General features: G+C 36.1%; 2 protein-coding genes across 4 annotated transcripts; one reads left to right on the top strand and one right to left on the bottom strand.

Annotated features, from left to right (window-relative positions):
- The first annotated feature begins 509 nt into the window (after window positions 1–509).
- On the top strand, window positions 510–1,433 carry LOC114313352 (uncharacterized). Its single transcript, XM_028259739.1, has one exon. The coding sequence runs from the start codon at window positions 510–512 to the stop codon at window positions 1,431–1,433; it is 924 nt and encodes a 307-aa protein (XP_028115540.1).
- A 3,468-nt stretch (window positions 1,434–4,901) lies between these two features.
- On the bottom strand, window positions 4,902–9,329 carry LOC114313335 (vacuolar protein sorting-associated protein 41 homolog). Of its 3 annotated transcripts, none has more exons than XM_082911222.1 (7): window positions 9,143–9,329; window positions 8,098–8,233; window positions 7,940–8,030; window positions 6,137–6,403; window positions 5,872–6,027; window positions 5,721–5,783; window positions 4,902–5,276 (listed from the first exon to the last, which is right to left on the bottom strand). In XM_082911222.1, exons 5-7 carry the CDS (start codon window positions 5,890–5,892, stop codon window positions 4,962–4,964), a joined length of 399 nt encoding a protein of 132 aa, XP_082767348.1. In that variant the 5' UTR covers window positions 5,893–6,027; window positions 6,137–6,403; window positions 7,940–8,030; window positions 8,098–8,233; window positions 9,143–9,329; the 3' UTR covers window positions 4,902–4,961. The 3 variants fall into 3 exon arrangements, with proteins under 3 accessions (XP_082767348.1, XP_082767347.1, XP_082767349.1); XM_082911221.1 differs by having other exon boundaries at window positions 8,098–8,230; XM_082911223.1 differs by having other exon boundaries at window positions 5,872–5,921; window positions 8,098–8,230.
- Window positions 9,330–12,463: the final 3,134 nt, after the last annotated feature.

The following is a 12,463-nucleotide window of genomic DNA, read 5'->3' as shown; positions in this document are numbered from 1 at the left end:
TCACAACTTGGTATTAGAGCTTAGGTTCAACCCTTACCCACGCATTCGACTTGCGATTAGAAACAACCTTGCCACCAACTATATTACATTATGATAACACTACTTAGTCTAGAGACAAGAAGATGTCAAAAATTAAAATTTTCTCAACCAACCCTAGGACGTTTCTTTGAATTTCGGGCATGGCAACGTCGATTCGTGAAAGCATGTAGCCGGGCATCGACGATTCTACTATTGGTACCAGGTGCTGAAGAAAGCCTTTTAGACAAGGGTAGTGGAACTAGAATTTCATAATAAAGAAAGGAAAGGTTAGATTCAATCAGCGAACCGAAACATGAAGTTGCCTAGAGCGATCGAGAGTGGTGATAGAGTCGATGGTTGAGTAAGACTACCTTAGGTGCTTATTAAGTGTTACTTGGATTATGTTTCGAGTAGAGCATTTCACTTTAGTAATTTCCTTGACTAACCGCATTAACAAAACTCTAACCTGCACTTAACTGCACATTTGGTAGATGGTGAACCATACAAGAGCAAACAAATACATAGGCAACAATAACGCCACCAACCACAATGATGATGCCAATATAAATAGGAATGCAGCACCTAGGGTCAACAATGACAATCACGCGCCTACATCCGCTGCCAACTTACCCGAGAATGTTGGAAATCAAATTTTGGAAGAATTAGGAAGGCTGAGGAAAATGCGTCAGAATGAGAGGACACATCTATTCTCCGAGTTTCGCAAACAGAGACCACCGATCTTCATTGGCGAACCTGATCCAAAAATTGCTGAAAACTGGATCCGGCAAATTGAAAAGATGTTCAACACAATGGGAATAACTGAACACATTGATAGGATTGATCTAGTAGTTTACCAACTTGAAGGGGAAGCAGATCATTGGTGGGCTCTGATTCAGGAATCTAGGGACATCGCCGCAATGACGTGGGTGCAGTTTAAGGAGTTATTTTTGAGGAAGTACTTTCCGAACACGGTCAAACAAGAAAGAATTCGTGAATTTCTGAACCTAGAACAAGGCACGATAACGGTGACCCAATACGTGGCAAAGTTCGAGGAGTTAGCGTGTTATGCGACTCGATATGTAGAAAACGATGAAAACAAAGCACGAAAATTTGAATGGGGTCTAGACCCTACAATTCAAGGAACAGTTTTGCCCATGCGACTTCCCACTTTTGCAGATGTGGTTGACACAGCACTTGATTCAGAACGAGAGGTGTCAGATTCCAAGAGGATTTGGAGTTTGAGGAAACAAAACAATCATTCCAATGTAGGACCCGAAAGAAATAGTCGAAGGCATGCAGCACAGAAGCCGTATTCTAGGGAACTCCAACAACCCCAACAATCGCAGCAGCAAAATCTAAAGGAGACTTTTCAGACAAGGCCAACTGGGTTGATCCAGTGCTATCATTGTCAATAGATGGGACACAGGAGGTTTAAATGCCCCCAATTGGCCGGAAATCGAGGAGAGCGCTCGGGAGCAAATACGCAGGTTATTGGCGGGCAGCAACCATGGGTAACTAACTCAGGAGCTACTAGGCAACAAAATTACAAGGCGAAGAGCAATCAGAAATCTAGACCGGTTAACAAGCAAAGGCCAACAGGTAGAATATTTGCACTGCAAGGAGAAGAAACTGAACATCTCACTAAGCAGTATCTTGAGGAAGAGCAGTACACCACATATGAACCCAAGGAACCACAGTACGAGCCATGGCTAACTTAGGAAAAATATAATTAGGATATTAGTTATAACTCTTTTGACTGACCTTTTGTAAAATATATATAGACGATGTAAATTTCCTTTTCCTTTTGTGAATATAGTTTTAGAACTCTTGAGTACATGCTTTATTCATCATATTCTTTTGTCTTTACTATATGGATGCGTTTGATTTTCAATCTCCAAGGCATGAAGAGGTCCAAATATAAAATCATCTTGGACACAGATTGACTGTTTGTACACTAATCGTGATCGATGGCAACTAGAAGAATGAGATGAGTTACACATTCATTAGGACGCTTTTATTATTTAAGGGGGATAGACCAACTTCCCTGGTTATCACAAATCAACGAACGTAATGACACCAAAAATCGAGGGAACGATCATCAGGATACATTCATAGTGAGTACGTGGACTACCACATCAAAAATTGGCAATAGGGGTTTTCACAATGAAGCAACGACATCATTACCTATACAACTTGGTAGAGACCCTATACAACGGGTAGTTTAAAATTTTTGCGAAAAAAAAATAAATGATTAAAATACGTTGTCAGAATCTACTTGGAAGCACAATGATGCAATGCGGGGAAATTAACCACAACTTTTCGACTACTTCAAATTTCGAGGACGAAATTTGTTTAAGGGGGATAGGTTGTAGAGACCGTAATTTTTGTAATTACCATTAAATCCCTAACCTTCAGTTTATTTCAATAAAGCCCTTGAATTTTCATTTAATTGCGTTTTAAACCCTAGAATCGGAAAGCATCGTGGATTAATTCAAGTAAACCCTAATCGATCCCGGTAGATTAATAATCACCTTTAAAACCATATTATTAATTATTAGACCCTATAATTATAGATTCATCACTTTAAAATCTTAATTCCCGGTAACGTCGTTTTTGCTCGGTTCCCCGCCTTTGTTTGCGCTTTAATTTAACAGGATCCAAATTTTTTATTTTAACTATTTTCTAACGCTAGTATATTGTATGCTAAATGTCAAGGTTTCATAAATTTAGACTTGGTCCCTATATACTTTTATTTTATTTCATTCCAACCCTTAATTGTAATATTTTATTAATTAATGTACTTGTATTATATTACGTTTATAAATACAAATATCTCATACAAATATTATATATATATATATATATATATGTCTTGGAGCCTAAGTTGTTGATCATGTGATGGATGAAAGGACCATAATGGCAACTTTGACAATTTGCACTTACGGATCTTAGTCCCCAAGAAACCTTCCCAGTGTTTTTTCTATATATATAAGCACACTTCTCCCCCTTATGATATACATTTTTAGCCATTCACTAGAGGAGTGAGAGAGAGTGATCTTGGAAAAAAAAAGAGAGAGGGAGAGAATGAGAGAGAAGAGAAGAAGAAAAGGAAGAATTGTGTTGAGTCTTGTACAACAAAGGTAAACATACAACATCTCTTCTCTCAAGTTCTCTTACCACTTGTTTTTCCCCTCCTAATACATGCTCTTTGTATATATATGTTGTAGTCTAGGCCTACACTCTTGTCTAAGTGTGTATTAATCAAGAAATGGTATGCTTCACTTTCTTTCTTAAATTTCCAGCAGCAAATCATTTCCCTCTCTTGAATTTATTTTCCTATCAAAACTCCATAAAATCGAAATCTATTTTTATGGTGCAATATTTGGTATGTCTAGAGTATGTGATAATTTTGGTAGGGCCTAAAGATGTATATTTAACACCTAAACAATTCTTATAAGTTTGTTACTCACTGAACCAGAAAAACAGTCCACTTTCTCTATTTTTATAAAATTCCAGAAAAATAATCTTGAGCCCAATTTTATGTCAAAATCTTAATCTTGGTGTTATATTTTAACTAAAATTTGTTTGAACTCAAGAGAGTGAGGGGTTTGAGAGAAAAACCGATTTGCATAGCGGTCAGCGAATCTGGACAGATCTTGGTAATTCTGAATTATCTTAAAATCTAAAATACCTATCCTACTTTCGTAAATTGAGTTTGAAACTAGACTTATTTATCTACAAACTCACATGAGGCCAGGTACTTAGGGCCAATAAAAGTATTTTTTTTTAAATTATTTTCAAACTGGTTCAAAATCTGAAAATCTGGAAATTTGTGTTAATATGCTCTTATTTGGTTTGCAACTCTTATATTCTATGTTTCTTGAATGCCTTAGTCTTGATATGTAATCTGTGATAAATTGTAAATTTGATTTACCATGAATAAATTACTTGTTGTTCAGTTTGGATTCGTAATTATACTGACCATGCTTTGCTATAACTGAGAACATAATGCACTTAACAACATAATGCACTTAATAAAGGGGAAATCAAATGGGATGGTAATGGGTTGCGATCATTGTATTAAATTTTATGAGATAATGAACTATGAATTCAAGAGTATGATATAGTGGAATGTGTTCCATTTTTGTGAAATCTTGCGCAAGTGTGTTTTCGAACCCTAACATAGCACGGGAGGTATTCTGGCTGCTTAACGGAAATGGGAGGCATAAGGATGGCAGTGAGGGTCTCACACAGGGAGAGTATCCCTGGAAGCCCGTTTCCTTGGGGCAGACCGTGATGTCACCACTTGGGTATGTAACCTAGGTGCGTGGGCATCATTGGTAATTGTGCGGTAAGCGACGCATTGGTATTGTATTAACCAAGGGGGAGTCAGAATTGCCCATGGCCAGAGTTAGTGGTTGGGTAGGAATGGCATTTCGCGGGGAGTTGCCTAGAACTAACTAAAAGTGACTATTATTCATGAGAACTGAAATTTAATTATAAGCTCTGCTTAATTGTTGCTTTCATTGTATGTTATGACCATGCCGTTATGTTCTTGTGTATTTGGAATGGGAAAAGGGTCGGGGTGTGTGTATTTATTGGGCATTCCAAGCTCATGGCGTTTTATGCCAAGTGAAGGCGAGTTTTGCACCAAGAACAGAATCCCTAAAAGCTTTGTGGAACCGTGGCTGCCTTAGAAATTAGATTGTATATTTCCTGTATTTTGGATAATCTTTTTGTATCAAGGAACCGATATGTATTTAAAGACTTGAAGAATTTTATTTGTAACTATTATTAATATTTTATTTTAGTGTAATTATTTGTATTTTGTGCTTAAAAATGATGTGTATCCTCTAGTAAAACCCCGGTGCATCGTTGTATTATATTATCAAAATTTGGGGCGTCATAATTATGCAATTCTTTTTATTTGTGCACATCAATTTTCATCCCATGAGCCTCTTCTGATTCAATCTCCCCATCACTTCAAAAGTTAAGAACAAGACCAACTCTAGTGTGAAAGCATTTTCTAATATGAATTTAATTCTCTTTCTGCATGCCTGGATATCATGGAAATCCCTTCTACCATGCGGGTTAGCTTCAAATAGCGAATGCAGATACAGATGTAAAAAGTATCTGGAATCACACTTATTCCCCGCAGCCAAAAGTTGTGAAACAACTTCAGATGCAGTGATTAAGTCTCTGTGCTGGGTCAACAATGGTACTGCAAGTTTGCAATCTATCATCATCAGTTGGACAACCTACACATTCATAGATTACAAAAGAAAGTATCAATAAAGAAGTTTCAGTGTTCTCTTTGAATTTTTCCTTTCTAGGTAATAGCTGATAATGATTACAATAACAACAGCAGAAACAAAAAGAAAATCAAGAAAATGGGCAATTTCAAGCTTAGATATGATACGAACCAAAAAAAAATCACCCAATGTGGTAACATACACATACCTTTTCATGAAGAGCATCATGTAAGTTATGTTTTTCAAGAAAGTCAAATATATCTAGCTTCATAAGTTGAAGAATAAAAGAAAATTAAATAGTAAGGAAACAACCAAGTTAATGTCAAGAAACTAGTATAGCTAGAGCTTGATTTTGCAAAGCATCATGTGAGTGTATTCAGCAGTGTAACTACTTTAAGCTGTCGCTAGTATTCTGCGTGAACTATGCAGGACTCCATATAGAGCACTTACATCAGCATATAGTGCAAAAGCTTTCTCGTACTGTCCATCAATTACATACAACTCTGCTAGTGCCTGACATGGTAAAGTAATTCATAATGGAAAAGATGTAATAATAACCAAAATTCGTAATCAATATCAAGATAACAATGTTCATACCGACCTCTCCTAGTGCATCAGTCATGGATGAAGTATTAAGCTGAGGTTCTATGGCTGAGATAACAGGCAAGGCATAATAAATTATAGGCGGCCAAGATTTGACAATTGACAAGAGATCCTTGTGAAAAGATGGATTTGTTGTCAAAGCAACAAGAGCTACCTGTAGATGATTAACAAAAACTGCTAAGACCTTTATTTCCAATTTAGCAAGTCCAAAGAACATATGAAGTATCAAATTAAGTTTTCAACAAATGTCAAATATTGCATACCTCATAAGCAGTATCACGTAACCTTGGGTTTTCAGTTGGTATGTATGGAACCAATACAGGAAGCTGACGAAGATGAGCAAAGTGGAAAGCCCATCTGTGAGAAATAACCCACTGCTAGTTATTAAAAATAAATTTACGGAGAGTCATACTTAGTATTTAGTACCTCTCCCATGCAGAAGTCGATCCTCGCAACAATTTGGGACATAGTGATGCGGCTTCAGTATATTTCCTGTCCACAATCAAATGATCAAGATAGCTAGTCCCCACCTGCATACATAGTGGACAAATTGAAAATGTATTACTACCGATACTATAATATAATATGGAACTGTGGAAGGTAATACATAGAAAAGTTTAGTTATTGTCCACATGTACAGGAAAAAGATTTTGCAAGTGAAACAATCAAAACTGACAACAGGAGACAGTGAAAACAACCATACTATGGCTGCCAAAATGACTGTCTGCACGTCATAAATGGAAATGGCATATATAACCAATTGTCGGGGACTAGGCACCATCTTTTATCTAGAAAATGACTAGATTTTAATTTTAACCACCTTATACTTCGGTGGAGTTGGAATCCCTAATGTGGCTCTTTTATTTTTTAGAAGCACAATGCCCTTAAAAGGCTTTAATTTGGAGCCACAGAAGAGACATGAATTTTGCTTCGTAAAGTTTTGGAGCATTGAATTATTTATGCTATGGAGGGATTTCATTTGGTTGATCATTTCTTGGCTTTGTTGCCGAATAAGTATTTAGGCCATAAAGGCAATTGTTTTGAATTTCCAAATGTTAGCATTTGGGGCATAAAAGCCATTATTTTGAATTTTGAAATGTTGGGCCTTAGACAAGTATCCAGTGCATTGCATTGAGCGAAGAAATATGATCTTTTGCATCCCTAGCAATCAACAAGAAATTGCATTTGTAAATCAACAGAGTTTGTGATTTTTAATATGGCATAGGAGATGATATAATGGCAAAACAAACAATGCGAGCAGTAAAGGAATCAAAATTATGCTTTTAAATCCCACAATTTTTTCTATCAAGGTGAATTAAAATTTAAAGCATTCCATTTTCAGGCAATTAACTCACCATATCAAGATGACATACACTTAAATTCATTAAATAAAAAATTCATTGAACTCACTAAAACTAATGGATGAATTCTACACTTGTTTGCTCAAGCACCCCCCAACCAACTGGGACACCTATCTGCTCATGCACCTTCTTAATTTGTTTCACCATTTTCTTATTTTTCAATAAGAACTTCCCGATTTTTTTCACTTCTATCTACCTTCTCACAAACTTGAAGTATTCAGATTTAGATATCCATAAATGGTGAGGAGCCTATGCTTGATTGGAATTCTAAAGATACTGTATTTGGTAAGTAGACATATGAAAAAGATGAGAAGCGGGGGGAGAACTTTAAACAGATAACTCCTAATGTTTGCATAATAATCATCTCATGAACTAAACTTGACAGATAGCATTAAGCAATGATTGGATTCACAAGTGCGAAAAAAGTGTCTTCTTACTTTATAGATAAGATAGCATATAGATTGATATAATTAACGATAATGCTAAAAACAGCCCTTAGGGCTGTTATTAGTGTTGAAAACTGTGTAAAGTGTATTGAAATATGTAAAAAGTGAAAAAAAAATATAAAGATATTTTGGATATTTGAAAAGTGTATTCGGATTATAAATATTCTGGCCTTTTGTGCTGTAATTAATTATCAATAGGAAAATTACATACTGACATTCTATTAATATAGAAACTAAGGAAAGATAAAATTGAACTAACCTAGGTTTTGCAATAACTACATCCTGTGGGGATACAATATAGTATAATGGCTCACCACCAGCAGCCCACTGCCCACCTGCATAGCTGCTACCTACATAAAAATGCATAAGTATTACCACTGTTTGAATGCAAATTCATAAACTCTTGGACACTTTTACCTGAGAATGGAGCATGAGCAAGGGTATAGTCCTTTGCCTTGTAGTGCTCAAAGCCATGGGCAGGTAGTGCATCTGTTGCACGCTCATCATTGTTCCATGTGACTACACGCACTTCCGGTCTCTCAGTATTTCCCTGCTTACAACAAATTTCTACATCTTAACACTTATCATGTAAACTACTAACTTCTACATATCTATATTTATATAGAAATATGACAGTGTTCTAGTATTATAGAATAAATTGAATAAAGTAATAGAATTGAACCATAAAGGTTATTAGAGGCTTAGACAACAGAATAGTCCATGATTCAAAGGGTCAATGAAGGGCAATATGCAGTGTCATAGAAAAGAAAAAAAAGTTGTCACAAGAATATTTTGAGGCATAAAAGGATTGTAGAAATCATAATACTAAATAGCTCTGAATAATTAATGGATGAAAAGCACAGAAAATTACTTCGTGAAGAGGAATAAGGATAGATAAAACAATCACACAAAAAATTAGCATTCCATGGGCAGAGATGCTGAAAGAAAATAGACATATCAACAAAATATAGCTTATAAACATCTCAAAAAAAAAAAAAAAAAAATCCCAAACGTAACAATAATGAACTCAATCAAATATCCTATTACTTTATCTACAATCTTCACATCCTTCGAGCTTACTCTAAGATGAGTTTTGGCCTCTCTTCTTTCTGAAGACAAATGTAATAAATAAATAAAAATAATAATCAAATCCCCTAGTTAACAGAAGCATTTAAAAAGGTAAGGTTAATTAATTAAACAATCAGGAAAGCTAATGGATTAAATCTTGGTTCAATACACAAGCCAATAAAAAAAATTCATATAAAGAATTCAATTTCCAGAACAATGGCCTTAATTGGATTTACAAAAAGAGAAAAAAAATTCACATACAAAGAAAGATGAACATTGGTTGCTGAAGTTATATATATATATATATATTATATGTATCTAGAGCATATACACTAGAGAGAGAGCAGCGGACGAAACTATTACACAGAGAGAGCATTAAGAGAGAGAGACTAACAGCGGTGGTGGTGAGCCGATCGGCATAGCAGCGGCAGTGAGGAAAGGAGAGGCTAACGATCGGCAGCAAGGGAAGCAGAAACCAACGGCGAGGGTGAGGAAAGGCTATCGGCGGTGAGCCGATCGGTGAATCGATGAAATGTTAGCAGCGGCGGTGAGGAAACTTAGTCCCGTGAATGAGTGTAAGATGTGTGAAATTAGGTTTGATGGAGAAATTATTTTGTGTGTGTGTGTGTGTGTGTGTGTGTGTGTGTGAGGTCTATGTGTATAACCAAGCATAACAGGTTTTTTTTTTTTTTTTTTTTTTAAGAAGAACAGATCTGCTTCCATAGACGCCAATGTATTTTCGTTTCCCTCTAAAATATTTAGCAGCCAAATCATTTATTGGTGACAAAATTATTTCTTCACCAAAGATAAAAATATTGGCCACAAAAATAGTTTTGTCACTAAATGATATTAAAATATTAAAAATTATTGGTGACAAAAATATATTCGTCATTAATAATTTTATAATTGGTGACCAATTGTTTCGTCACCAAAAGTCTCAAAATTTTGATACCCTCCGAAAAAATAGCTGGGAAATCTTCCGTGACAAAAAAAATATAAATAATGACGAAAAATAATTTTGTCACCTAATTTTTTTATTATGTATTTGGATTGGTGACGAAATTTTATTTTTGTCTCTAAAAATGGTACATTTGGAGATGAAAGATTATTTTCGTTATTAAAAGATACATATTTTGTGATAAAATTTATTTTTGTCATTAGTTTTCGTCTCCAAAGACTATTTTTGTTGTAGTGAGTACATACATGAAAGTAGTTTTCATGTATGGTACCTAAAAACATATGCACCATTGGATTTGGATATGATGAATTCCTAACCATTAGATGTATTATGACTAAAAATAGATAGGAAATTAAGGTGGTTTCTCAAAAGGTAAAGTAGTTTTAGTTAATTTAAGAATGAACAAATAGATCTAACTTACTATTTATTACAAACATATTTACTATTTCTCATTAACTCACTTACTACTTGTTATAAATAAATTTAGTATTTGAATATAAATAAAATACAACTCAACAATATTACCTGTTAATTAGGTCACATTTTTTGTCTCAAAAGTTGTGGTCTCTTTTGTATTATAAATTAATTTTAAATACATGAAACTAATGACACACTATTTATAACTATTTTCCCTTTACATTTAGTCTTTTTTGTAAGGAGTGATGCAACACTTACCACCTATGTATATCACTTTTAATATATCAACTTGAAAATCTAAGTGATTCGTGATTAGATCAAGATTAAAATATTCCAAATCCCAAAAATCCAAAACACACAATCTAAATCAACAAGCACTTACGAAAGTGATTTAGATTGTTTGTTTTGTCAGATTAAATAATAAATCGACACAAAAGATTTTTACGTGGAAAAAACCACAATTGGACACCTCCAACTGTGATTAAAAAACCACGGGCGAAACGCCATAAATCAATCCACTACTGAAGTAAAAAGATTACAAAGATAGCTTACAAATTACCCAACTTAGTCAATCTGTCTCCGAATCTTCTGTAACTCTTTTTCACGACTTCATCTCGGAACTGATCAATCTTGAAGTTGATTCCACAACCTCACCCACATATAGAATCAAACACCTTTCGAAACTATATGCTAGAATCTTCGGAATCCACCGAAGAGAACTCTCTCTTGAACATAAAGAAACCAACTCCTTGATGTATGTATTTTAGATCCTGAGTGAAGAACTCTTCTCAAGACATCAAGAAATACTCTCAAAAATCTCCCAAGAAGACTTTAAACTCAACCCTAGTTTGTTTTGATCAGATCTAAAAAAACGTGTCCAACAAAACAACGTTAGCAGCTTTAAATAAGAATCTGCAACCGCGATCTCCGCTCGAGCTCAACATAGCCCGCTCGAGCGGACTGAACAAAAACTGCATACGAAGAAACAGAGCTGCGCTCGAGCGTAGGAGTTTCCGCTCGAGCGTCAAATCACACCTTCCAGAATCTGTGCTTGCCCTGTCAAACTACTGTGACCTGCTAATCTACGCTCGAGCTCAAGAGTCTCCGCTCGAGCGGACAGTACAAAAACAGAAAAACACAGTTTTGAACCAACATAAGATTTTGTCTCCGGATTTGACAACACAGGGACCTAACAATCTCCCCCTTTGTCAATTCCCGGACAAAACTTTCCTAAACAAGAATCCTGAAACACAAGCACTAGACAAGATTCAAAAACTAAAACTAAAACACTCAAAAACAAATCTATGAACAAACAAACTTTCCAATCTTGCCATATATCGATCCATCAAGCCAATTCATCATCCACCAATCACCTGTGAAAAAACGAGCAACATACCAGAAAAACCAAAACTTGTGGAACTATATAAGAATATAGCAAAATGTATCCATTCAATAGAACCAACGGAACAAAATATCAAAAAAAAAAAAAAATATCCATGTATCATAACCAAAAGACAAAACGAAACTAAATATATCAACAATATCCAAGAACCATCAACAAAATATACCAATATATCAACAATATCCATGTGTCAGCAATATCCAGCAATATCGCGCAGCAGCAGCAGATATGGATCCAAACTCTCCCCCTTTTTGACCGGGAATGAAGAAAGCAACAAATCAAGCACCAGAGGGAGGAGGTGGCGGCTGAAGCGTCAGTAAGGAAATGATGTGATCCAGCTGCGAAGTATTGTGAGCAGCAGTCTGCTCCAGCTGACCAAGTCGACCATCAAAGGCGTCAAAACGAGCATCAAGAAAGTCTAACCTCCGAGTCATGGCCTCCTCAAAATGGCGAAGCTGATCAGGAAACGAGCTAGATGGAACAGGTGGAGTAGGATCCTCCTCACCCCCGGCAGCAGCAGCATCATATTCAACCTCCTCAGCAAGACCAGCAGCGGTACCTGTAGAAGGACCAGCCCTAGAGGACTCCCCCTTAACATGAGCCCGACTCTGCGAGACAGTTTTCTTAGTGAAAGGGCGAGAGGGAGAGGCAAACTCATCATCATCAAGGGTAGGAGCCCCAAGGTCAGACAAAAGTCGGTTGATCAAGCAACCGTAAGGAAGGCCAAGCTTGGAATGGCCATGAGCACTGATCATTTTGGTGACAATAAGAGAGGCAAGATCAATAGAGCGGTGATTGGCAATACAGGACAGAATGAAGCCTTGGTCTTGTTTGACCTCGGAAGAATGTGTGGTGACAAGGATGTTGGCGCAGACAATCAAATTAAACTGTTTAATCAAACCGCCTTTAGGCCAATGACGGGCAACACCACAAAGTTC

The sequence above is a fragment of the Camellia sinensis genome, unplaced genomic scaffold (genome assembly GCF_055761805.1).
Source record: "Camellia sinensis isolate YWXY unplaced genomic scaffold, ASM5576180v1 Unanchor10, whole genome shotgun sequence".
Classification (NCBI taxonomy): Eukaryota; Viridiplantae; Streptophyta; class Magnoliopsida; order Ericales; family Theaceae; genus Camellia; species Camellia sinensis.
Note: the sequence above shows the minus strand (reverse complement) of the source record. Positions and strands in the feature narration are given on the sequence as shown.